At 41.7% G+C, this 12168-nt stretch overlaps 1 protein-coding gene across 1 annotated transcript in view; it reads right to left on the minus strand.

Annotated features, from left to right (window-relative positions):
- Positions 1–447: 447 nt before the first annotated feature.
- Lcmt1 (leucine carboxyl methyltransferase 1) overlaps positions 448–12168 on the minus strand; it is a 50034-nt gene continuing 38313 nt past the window's right edge. The window contains exons 8-11 of the mRNA XM_020184657.2: positions 9673–9774; positions 8490–8581; positions 2114–2211; positions 448–669 (exon numbers count right to left, since the gene is read on the minus strand). Of these exons, the coding sequence (XP_020040246.1) occupies positions 647–669; positions 2114–2211; positions 8490–8581; positions 9673–9774 (315 nt within the window). The 3' untranslated portion in view covers positions 448–646. The remainder of the gene's footprint in view (positions 670–2113; positions 2212–8489; positions 8582–9672; positions 9775–12168) is intronic.

The raw sequence follows: 12168 nt of genomic DNA on the forward strand, positions 1-12168 counted from the left end.
GTGAAACCCAGGCCCTGTAAACTATGATTATCATTGTGGGATAGGGTTTGAACTCAGGGCCTTGCACTTGCTACACAGCAGACTTGAGCCACACCTCCAGTCCTTTTTCCTTCAGTTATTTTTAAAGATCGGATCTTGTGTTTTTGCCCAAGGTCAGCTCAGACTGTCATCCTACCTAAGCCTTCCAAGCTGCTGAGACCACAGCCATGTGCCACCACACCTGACTCAATAATATATTTGAAACAGGGTGTTGCTCAGGCTGGCCAAGAACTGGGTGCACATGATCCTCCTGCCTCAGCTTCCCACATAGTTGGGGCTATAGACATGCACCATGACTCCCGGCTACAGTCCAGTATATGATGGCTGGCAGTACTTGCTTTTGTTGACTGGCCCACCTTGCAGAGCACAGAACAACATTAGACAATCAGCAGAATTCCAACACACAGCAATTGGCAAGTGAGATTTATTTAAACAATGATAAGTCAACAGGAACAGAACCTGGTACGACCACCTTGGTAACCAAGGGTTCTCAGAGTGTGGGCGGAGACCAGAAGACTTGGCCTACCCATCCCTCAGTAAGCCCAGTGTATCTTCTTAGAGAGGCCAGAGGGCGTCAGCTTCCGGCTCAGCAGGAGCCTTCCATAGATCAACAGTTTATCTCCTTCAAACCTGAGGGGAGGAAACACACAGGTGCTGTCAGGACACAGCAGAGAAAAGGTGATAGTGGCACGGGCCACCAGGACAGCCCAGAAAACACCAGTGGGTCTCGAGCTCCCTGCAGCTCTGCTCTCCAGCAGCTAAGTGAAATGAGATTATGCCAAGCAACAAGTGGTTGGGCAGGATTCTGTTTATCATTGTTATAGAAGGGATTAAGAAAACATTGCAATTTATGGGCTGTCTGCAGTAAATGTTCAAAATCTACCTTTTAACCGCTGACCTGTGAGCAAAGGTGGAGGCAGTTCTTCATTATGCAGATAAGCACTGATAGCTCCGGCAGAGTGTGGGGACCATAGTATGTTCAACATACTGTTTCCTTGTAAGAACCAGAATTAACTTCATTGTCAAAAGCAGGAGGAAGTTAAGTAAATTCAGTCATAGTGAAAGAATTTAAAAAACTCATTAAAATATACTGAGTTTTTCACAGTAAGGAGGAAATGCTTGTGTTATGATATCAAGTTGGAAAAAAATCAGTAACCAAAGTTACATAAACACATAAATTGAACTCTACTGCATCTAAGACAGCATTTAGAATAGAAAATACAAGCTACCACACATTATCAGACTAACAGGCTGATGGCAAAATTTCTTTGCCATACTTTTTACAGGTTTCCAAATTCTCTACTAAAAACTATTATTTTATAATTGCAGGGAGAACAACGATATAAAAATGCACAAGTAAATGATTTTTAAATCAAAAGCAAATGTAAAGTGATTCTGTGGGCTAAACTGCACAGCTGGGTAAATTTGCAAGGAAGTACAATGAAAGACCAAGCCAGTGATTACCAGTCTCATGTCAACTGGGAATTTTCACACAGGGGACAGTACCTGCCTGTCAAGGTCTTTGATCTCTACCAGCTGCCTGTCTGCTGTCTGAAGTCACATGTCACTTAGGTCACAGCTGTATGAAGCTTGAAGGGCAGCTCTACAGGGGCCATGGTCTACACTGGGCTAGAGAAAATCCAGGAATAACCACTGGGAAGTAAGAACCATCTGGGGTAGTTGTGGAGGATGAACTGGGTCAAAACCAAGATAATGAGACCCTGAGGCAGACAGCTATACTATACCTGAGCTAATGAAGAAGATATACACTGGTACTTTCATTAAGATTATTACTTTAAACTCTCAAGGTCCTTAACCTTCCAAGTACAGAAATTCAAGAGAGACCTGGCAAGGGTTGGCTGATGTTTTGGGATCTGTGACAAGCAGTTCTCCTGACCTCAATGCTACAAAACCCCAGAAGATGTGTATGTGAATGCTTGGCATACACTTGTGGATATGTATATGTAGTTCTCCAGTGCTTTTTGAGCGTAAAGTTCGAGATATGCCTTTTCATTGTTTGGAGGAGAAACATTCCCCACTTCTAAAGCAAAGTAACAAAAGGATGATCTCATACCAAGTTCCTGTCCTCCTCTGGTTGCCCAGCACAGGCAGTAGTGCTGCATTAGCTGCTCTAGAAGCTCCATTTCATCCAGGAATTCAAGGGATTCTATTCTGTGCAGAGAATCAAATTAGGAAAACATAACATTATATAATTAAAAATGAAGGTGATTATCCATAGCTACTAATAAGGAGAGATGTTCATGACATATTAAGTGAAAAGAAAACAGTTACATGAGGCTGAGGGAATGGCTCAAGTGGTAGTAAGTGTGAGGCCCTGAGTTCAAACCCCAGTACTGCAAAAAAAGACAAATACAAACCAGAAAAACATACTTGTAACACAAATGACAAAGGACTGATTTATTTATTTGTTTTGCTATATATAGAACTATTAAATTTCAGTAAGGAAAACAATTTTAATTCACATAAAAGATGGGGAAAAGAACTGTTCACTGGAAAAGAAAAATGAGGTTTTCAATCTCATTTATGAGAAAAACAGTGTACATGAAAATACAAGCTACATTCTCAACCTCCAGATGGGCAAAGGCCAGCCTGAAGTGCATGCTAACAAAGAACAAAGGTGCCATCTGAACTACTGGCAACGTTACAAAGCAGTACCACCTCTCTGGAGGGCAAAGTGATAAGCTATAAGTGTTTAAAATGTGTATCCTTTGACTAAGCAATTCTGCCTTTAAGAATTGGTCTGGGGCCATGGCTCAAGTAGCAGAGCAACTGCCTAGCAAGCAGAAGGCCATGAGTTCAAACCCCAGTGCTGCCAAAAAAAAAAAAAGAATTTACCCTACATGTACACAAAAATACACATTCAAAAGCACTCTCTAGAGCATCATTGCTCCAATGCAGTAACAAACTAGATGGTCTGAATCAATTAAAACACAACACATTCATACTGGGAGCAGTAGCTCAAGCCTATAATCTTAGCTACTTGGGAGGTACAGATCAGGAGGATGGCAGTTTGAGGTCAGCTCTGGCAAAAAGTTTAAAAGACCCCATCTAAACCAATGGGTTTGGTGGTGCATGCCTGTCATCCCAGCTATGCAGAGAAGCACAAATAGGAGGATCATAGTCCAGGCCAGTCCAGGCATAAAGTGAGATCCACAGAAAGGTCTGGCAGAGTGGCTCAAGTGGTAGCACACCTGCTTAGCAAGCGTGACACCTGAGTTCAACCCCTAGTACCTCCAAAATGCAAAAAACAAAACAAAAACCAACGTTAACAGAAAGAAAAACCCACATTCATACAATGGGACACTATGCAGCCACTTAAAAAAATATGGAGGTCTGTATGTATTAACATGGAACAACCTCCAAGACATACAGAATTTAAAAATAAGCTGTTTAACAAGAAATATACATAGTATACTATTATCTATGCAAAGAAAAATTATGGAGGGGTACATGCCAGCATATATATATATATATATATAAAATACTCTTGGTCGTTGGTAGAGTACATGCCTCGCAAGCCCAAGGCCCTGAGTTCAAGCCCCAAAACCATTTAAAAAATAAAAGAATACTCTGGAAATACAGAAGAAACTTGAAAGAAAAGGCAGCAGGCTGGTAGTGAGTGGTACTGAGTGTTATTTTTAAAAGTTATATGCATATGACTTTACCAAAAAAGGCATTTCAAATGTAAGCTAGTGAGAAAGAAACAGATATAAACACAGGGAAATAGCCTTTAAAAAACTTTCTGTTTAAATATGTGAACACTGTGAGAGAAAATCGAGGCATCAACAAAAGGTAACCAGAGGCCATAAGAAATTATCATATCCCCACAGGAGCCACTGCTAACCATCTCAACGTGCTATCTGTCCAGCCTTTGTATATGTACATGTGTGCGCAAGAATACATACCCACATATGTGCAGATGTCTGTGTGCATTTCTGTAACTGTGTTTTCATTCCTACCTTGGTATTGGAGTCTAAGGACTACATCTGAAAAGAGAATAACTATACATAAAATAATCTGGGTGCTTCCCAACTAATCTCACCCAAAGACATCTACTATGATTTGGTTGTGTGTCCCTCAAAGGCTCATGTATCGAAGGCTTGGTCCCCAGAGTCCCACTTCCGCACGCTACTGGAAGATGATGGAGCCTTTAAGGTGTGGAACCTAAAAAACAGCTAGGGAGCCAGGTGCCAGTGACTCACATCTGTAATCCTAGTTACTTGGGAGGCTAATATGAGGATTGTAATTCAAGGCTAGCCTGAGCCAAAACATTCTATGAGACCCCCATCTCAGCAGAAAAGAAAAAGCTGGTGGATCTGCGGCATGCACCTGTCATTCCAGCTATAGCAGGAAGCCTGAAATAGGAGGAACATGGTCCAGATCAGCTTGGGCAAAAAAACGAAAATAACCAGAGCAAAAGGGCTGGAGGTGTGGCTTGAGTGGTAAAGCTCCTACCTAGCAAGTGCAAGGCCCTGAGTCCAAACCCTAATACCACCACAAAAAAAAAAAAAGAGAGAGAGGTGGGGCCTAGTAGGAAAGATTTAGGTTACTGGAGGCATGCCTTCCAAGGGGACTGTGAGACTCTGACCCCTTTCTCTTCCTCTCTTTTCCCTCCTGGTCATGAGTTGATTGGTTTTGCTCCAACATACACTCTGCCATGATGTGCTACCTCACCTCAAGTTCCAAAGAAATGGAGACAAAATAAAATGGACTGGAACCTCCAAAACTGTGACACAAAAAAACCCTTTGCTCTTTATAAGTTGATTATCTCATGCACTCAGTATAGTAATGAAAAACTGACTAACACAGAAAATTGGTACAGGGAGCAAGGCAATCTTTGCTGCTACTATACACCTGGTAATGTGGAGAAGTCTTTGGAGTTGGTTTGCAGGAGGAGTTTGGAAATTTAGAAAAACAGGCTAAATACAGGCTAGAATGCTGATAAAAATGCAGACAGCAGTGAGGCTCTGTAAATGAAATTTCATATGGAAATAAGGACTCTCTTAGGAACTGGACTAAAGGCCACCCTTGTTACACTGTGGCAAGGAATCTGACTGCATTTTGTTCATGCCTTGAAGTTTCATGAGAAGCAGCACTTAAAAGTGATAGGCTAGCTTATTTGACAGTAAAAATTTTAAGGCAGCAAAGAATGCAAGTTGCAGCATGAGTATTACTGCACACTTGTAGCCAAATTTACAGTGAGAATCAGAAGCCAAAATGAGCAGAGGGAAGATTTGAAAATTTGCAGCTTGGTCAGAAAGGACACTTGAAGTTTGGGCTGAGAAAGGTAAGGGTACTAGCACCTTTAGAAGGAAACCAAGTGCTTAGCACAGGGACAACAGGGAGGACATCTTGAGGGTATTTTAGGAAGCTATAAGACCACTGGGACATTACAGGTCCAAAGATATAAGGTGCTAATTTCTTTCAAACATTTTCTCCTCAGGGAAAAGAGCTGGGCTTGCTGGCCCCTTCCTCTTCCTCTCCTTTGCTTCCTAGCCAGGAGAGGAGAGGTTTGACTCTGCTACACACTCCTGTCATGATGTGCAGCTTCACCAGTCCCAAAAGTAATAGGGCCAACTCATCATATGGCAGATGGTGAGATAAACCTCTTTACTACAGTTGATCACTTCAACTATCTGCCATAGTAATGCGAAATGGACTAAATATATCTAAGGCAGATTGCCTAAAGGAAAAAAAAAGAAACAGTACCATAATGAAGGCTCTGATGGCTAGCTAGCATCAAGCACAACTAACAGGACATACTTCTTTAGGAAGCTGTTCACTAGCATGCGAGCTCCCCAGGGCAGGCATATTTTTTGGCATATTTTGTTCACTGTTGTTTCCCTTGTGTTAGGAAAGTGCCTGGCACCAGTAGGCATTCAGCATCTGTTAAATGTATAAACTCACCTTAAACTCATTTTTATACTCCATAGTATTGAGCAAATGCAGGCACAAACCATGTAGCAGTCACAGAACAGCAAGTGCTGTTCAGGAGAGACAGAGCAAAGCCCATCCCATATCATCACTGACTTCTGTTAGGATTACATGCTGCTGTCCACAATAGGCCACAGCCACATGAGCAAAAGACTGCCCAGAAGGAAGTTACTACCCTTGTGACCGATACTGGTTACAGACTGCTCCTTGGCTGTCTAGAACAGTTGCTGGACCATCCCCATTACTGATGTCAGACCAGTGACATTCAAAACAGTCTTCTTGACATTTATCAGTGAAAACCAGCCTGCCAGAAGATGCTTCCAGAAGAACCAGAAGCACCGACCTGACTATGTGGACACTGCGCCTTCTCAAACCTTCAAGGCTCTCCTTGCCAATTCCCTACATTGGTGAGTTCTTTGGAAGAGCAAGGCCAAAAGTTCTCATGATCCTGTAACAGACCAAAACCCAAAAAAAAAGCACAAATCAAGATGTACAAAGTAACTATAAAAAAGTGGGCACAAACGCAAATGTACATATGTAGTAAGAACTGACTCCTTCCTTATTTGGGCCATGAATTAACTAAAAGCAGGACAAGAGATGGGCATCCCTGCCTCCATTTTGTATCTTTTTTTGGTACCCATTTTGTTCTTTGCTCCAAGCTGTTCTCTTTGCAATCTCCTTGGAATCCAGGAAGGACAAGATTGACAACATCTTTACAAGGAGGGATGGAGAAAACTGTCCCCCAGGAAGGAAACAGCAGAGCACCCTCCAGGCAACAATGACTTATTTATCCTGAGCAGATTGCTCTGACAGGATGCACAGGATAACAAGTTCTTCTGAACCCCTCCCAAAACAAGGACTGAGACAATGACCAAGCAGACCACACCTGTAACTGGGACTGTTTAGTCATTATGCATACTTTTTGCCTCTTGCCCTAATTCTTCTATTTAAACCTAAAGGCTCATGTCTGTACCCTGAAGATGGCTGAAGATGAGCTAAAATGCTCATTTGGCCCCTTCCCATGGTGTTGCCAGATGTGTAATAAATCTTTCCGTCCTTCGCCATACTCATCTTTTTATTTGCTGTGACTGGAGAGTTTCCGGATGGAACATGTGAAACCCCTGCAGTTTGGGCCTGGGGCCTAAAACTCTGGTTTTATATACAGTGATATTCACTCCAGTGTTGTTTGTAACAAGAGAATTGGAGCAAAATAAAATGCAACTAAATGCCCAGCTATGGCCATTTCTAATTTCTTTATAATTAGCAGCATATATTATAAAATATCAATATATTCTATCCACATAGCAATATGAGTACTATATACCCATAAACAGAATATGGCAACCCTAATATTTTGATATATAAAGATAAATATGATCAACTTGAAGTTTAAAAAGGGAGAGTAATTTCCAGACCAATATGTATAGAATGGATACACTGGTTAAAAAAACCACAGTCTACATATCAGTAAATATTTCTCTGTCTGTGCACAAGAGAACATATTCCAACTTGGTAACAAGAGCTACCTCTGCACAGGGCAACTAAGGTGTGGAAATCTACACTTCATGCAGTCTGCACTGCTGGAAACTGTACAACAAACTTTCTTTTTTCCTTTTTTTTTTGGGAGGGGAGAAGTACTGGGGTTTGAACCAGGGCACATGAGCTGTGCTCCTAGCCCATTTTTTCCCTTGAGACAGGGTCTCGCTCTGTAGCCCAGGCTGGCATTCCTCTTGCCTCAGCCTCCCGAGTGCTTGAAGTACAGCCGTGTCCCACCATCTGCAGCTTAAACATATCTTTGTTTCTATAATGAGGGGGAAAGTCCATTTAAAACCTGCCATCTAGCTGGGCACTGGTGCTCATGCTTGTAATCCTAGCTACTCAGGAGGCACAGATCAGGAGGATTGTGGTTCAAAGCCAGACCAGGCAAATGGTCTGCGAGGCCATACCTCAAAAAAACCCTTCACAAAAAAAAGGCTGGTGGAGTGACTCAAGGTGTAAGCCCTGAGTTCAAGCCACAGTACCGCATGCCATCTGCCTGGCATGGTGGCTCATGCTTGCAATCCCTGCACTTGGGAGGCAGAGGCAGGAGGATCATGAATCCAACACCAGCCTAAGCAACAAAGTGAGACTCTGTCTCAAATTTAAAAAAAAGAAAAAAAAACCAAAACCCTTCCTTCAGAGGTCCTTTCCCTTAAAAATCCTTGGGTCGTTTTCCTTCCTCTCCAAAACAGAGATTGTGCAAAATTTCCACTGCAGAGGTGGCTCTGGGAATTTTCCAGGTGTAATTGCTTTGCTGACTACAATAATCTGCTTTGGCATGAACTGTACCTCAGCTAACAGCTAATGAATCACTCTCTCAAGCTGCTACCTATGTTTACCTTCCTTCAAAATTAGTCCAGTTAAGGTTTTGTTTTGCTTCATATTAAGGAATATAGACAATCCTGTCTGTAACTGTCAGTCATTTATGACAGAGCTAAGGCTTGCCAATCCCGTACCTGTTCAGTTCTGCCCGTGGTAGCCTGCTGTACAGCTCCATCATGCTGACTGCTGATGCTGTCTCCCACCCATTCAGAAGGAGCCGTTCTTTCTGAAAGGTGGGTGAAGAGAAAAGGAGAACTACAAGGCCTTGGCATATATATCTGAGACCCTAAAGCACACAGGGATTTCTCTGACATTACTCGTCTTTCAAAAAGTCCATTCTGGTCCCTCTTGTCTTTTTTTCTTCTCACTTTCCAATTTTCTGTATTGAACATGAATTGTTATGATGAGGAAAAATTCACTAACGTATATTTAAAGAAAAGCAAAGGAAGAAATTTTTCTCCTAGCAACAGTGTTTTAAAGCATCTAGTGGATATCTCAAAAGTAAGCCAGGTATGGTGGTGCATATCTATAATCCCAGCATTCAGGAAAGCTGAAGCAGGTGAATCTTGAGTTTGAGGCCAGTCTGGGCTACATAGTGAGATCTTGCCTCAAAGAAAAAACATGTCAAAACTAACCTATTTTAATGGGGGTAAAAGTGGGAGATGTCTCCAGCATATAAATGACATTTTAAAAATGCAGATTCAAAGTGGTACGAGGGAAAGTATGGAGCATGAGTGGAGCCTGATTCAAACATGCCAACTAAACTAGTGTTTTAAACAGCTGGGGAAAGCTGACCATGTGCTGGTTTCAGAGGCTGTGAGGGAGTTACCATGGATTTGTGAGGTGTGATAATGGTAACATCATCCTAGGGGAGAAGTCCTCACTAGGAAGAGATTTACACAGAAGTATTTAAGGTGAAATCACGCACTGTCTGGGATCTGTCTGAGAAAAATTATTCTAACAACACCAACAGAAAACAAACACTGGATTGGATGCATGATGCAATATTGACAGAATGTTAATAATTATCAAAACTGGATGCCAGGACTTAAATGTTTACGTACAATTCCTTTCACCTTTATGTTTGCTTGAAATTTCGCATAGTAAAAGGAAACTCTGCATAAAAATAAAATTTGCAAAATAAAATGGGGTATAAGAAATATAAATGTGTGTTTTCCATAAAAGGGAGGGTGTGGCAGGACTTGGGTTTGAGACCCTAGCTGTCAGTGTCCACAGGGCTCTGCCACCTATCAAGGAAAATGCCCTTTCTAGTCTGGCTAAGGGCACAAGTGAATGCCTTGATCTCTGCTCTCTGACCTGTGACTCTAATGACTTGCAGGTTTCCACTCCTGCCAGGTCACACTGTCGTCTCCGGAGGTTTTCAATCATGATCTGCCCAAACCGATCATCCATGTTTACCTGGAAAGGGAAGAAGGTCAGGCATTACCATAAAGGTTTCTCTATTTTTAACCAGTCAAGGCTGATAACTGCTAATACAGGTGAAAGAGGAGTGGCACTAGTGCACAGTGTTACTACAGTGTGAACCCACATAGTCCCTTGAAAGGCACCTGTGACAGCAACTCCACTGAGAGCAGTTCAGCCTGAAGACACACTCCTACATGTGCAAAGATGCAATAATCTACGTGTTGTGCAGAATCTGGAAATAAATACCTGGGGTTAAATAAATTCTATCATCTTGATATAAGGGAACACTATATAACCATGAAAACAGGAAAGGAAGACAGATATAAAGACCTTAAGATGACTTTAAGGTAAAGTCTTCAGAAGCAAGGTATTGAGGAATATGGACAGAATGCTCCCATCCACCTTCAAGGAAAAACAACAACAAAAACCTCTTCCTTTATGTACATACGTACAAAGACACTGGAATACAGCAGCACTGCTTCCCTGATCAGAGGACTGAGGTCTAGGGCAGGAGGTTTTCTTTTCTTTGTTTAACCTTTTATATTGTTTGGGTTTCTTTATTATTATTATTATTATTATGTTGCATGTGGTATTAGTGTTTGGATAAAAAATTAGTTCAAAGAGCTAAAATTTAATCTGTATCCCTACATAAAAGCCAGAAAACGGATTACTATACACTTTCATAGCACATAAACTATTACCTTGTCATAAACAAGGTAAACAAAAAGACATCATTTTAACCATATGAAAAATGATTACCAGAGTTTTTATGACAATGATGCTGACAAGAAGCATTATTACCCTCTTTGGGGGAAGAATACCGCTTCTGTGGCACTGAGGACCAGACTGTATGCTCACTCAGGACAAGGTGTCTAAGAGCACACTCTCCACCATTTCACTGCCTGGCCTGATAAAAAGCTGCTTTGCTCTCTATGCCTCAGTCAGGATAGTGCCAGTGCCTACTTGTGAATTGTTGCAATCATAAAATAAGTTAATACGTACAAAACTCACAGAAGAAGGCCTGGCACAGAATTCATAACATCTAAACATTTGCTATTACTACTTTATTAACATACTGAAATGAGCATGACTTTCTCATTTTAAATTATTAACTGGTAAATAAAGTGAGGCATATAAGAAAGTCACATAGGTTGTGAGTTGCTGACAAATTTGTTCTTGTAAGAAAACTCATTTTAAGTTAAATTACTATTGATGAGGTGAAGTGGTCAGGTGGGAGTTGAGGGGCAGCTGTGGACAGCACACTGAAAACTGCCACACTCCCAGGCAAGCTCAAAAGGGGAAGAAAGGCCCCTGGTCAGAATTCGCCTAACCCACCACTCTCACCAGAAGCTGGACAAATGCTTGTTTGACAAAGCACAGAGGAAGCAAAGGGAACAAAGCAGCACACACTGGATATGTGCATAGGCTGAAATTCATTTTCCCCAGGAGTATATCCTGAAAGCACAGATAGGGACCCAGAACACATTCACATCAAAAGAAAAGCTAGGGATTGGAGGCATGGTTCAAAGCACCTGTTTTACAAGCACAGAGCCCGAGTTCAAACCCCAGAGACAGACAAACAGACAGACAGACAGACACACACACACACACACACAAAAGCTAGGGGAGGCCAGCTTCCATGGTATCCATTCCCTGCAAGGCAAGACAGTCTGAGGAACACTCCCTGCTCCCCATAAAGAGAGGAAAGCAAGAAAAGTCAACCAGCCAAGAACTAACTATTCAGTAATCTAGACCTGAACTGGAGCTGGGAAGGAGGCAGAGAGACCAATATTTAGTGTTGGATCTGTTTGTAATTACATGACATGAGAAAAGTCTCTTTACTGTTCTTATATGAAATGAAATAAAAAGAAAATGAGATTTAAAAAAATAAAACCAACAAAACTAAAATAAATAACAAAAATAGTAAGCATACATTCAGTGTTTATGAGAGGGTCATTCAAGACAAAGAACGCACTCAGATCTACCTTGTAACTATGCTTGCTGAACAACCAGGCAATGTTGTAGGCGCTTTTCATATATCAACTCATTTACTCCTCACAACAACCCCAAGAAGTAAGGAAACAGGCACAGAGAGGGTGCTTAACTTCAAGTCACACAGCTGGTTAGTCTACTTCCACAGCACAGCTTCCATTACAAAGCAAGGTTGCCCAAAGTCACACAGTGAAAATGGAGAGCTAGGGCCAGAACCCAGACCCAAGCTGGACCACTCCAAAGCTCTAAATCAACCTTTTCCTGCAACCAGTGGACCAATGTCTGTGATTTTAGAAATTAGGGAATTTTACATTAAAATCCTATATTTCTAACTTCTCTTCAAAAACTAGGAGTTCTTGCAACTCATGGTAACATAAGCAGGGCCTGAGTAGTGGC

This window comes from Castor canadensis, chromosome 17 (assembly GCF_047511655.1).
Source record: "Castor canadensis chromosome 17, mCasCan1.hap1v2, whole genome shotgun sequence".
Lineage (NCBI taxonomy): Eukaryota > Metazoa > Chordata > Mammalia > Rodentia > Castoridae > Castor > Castor canadensis.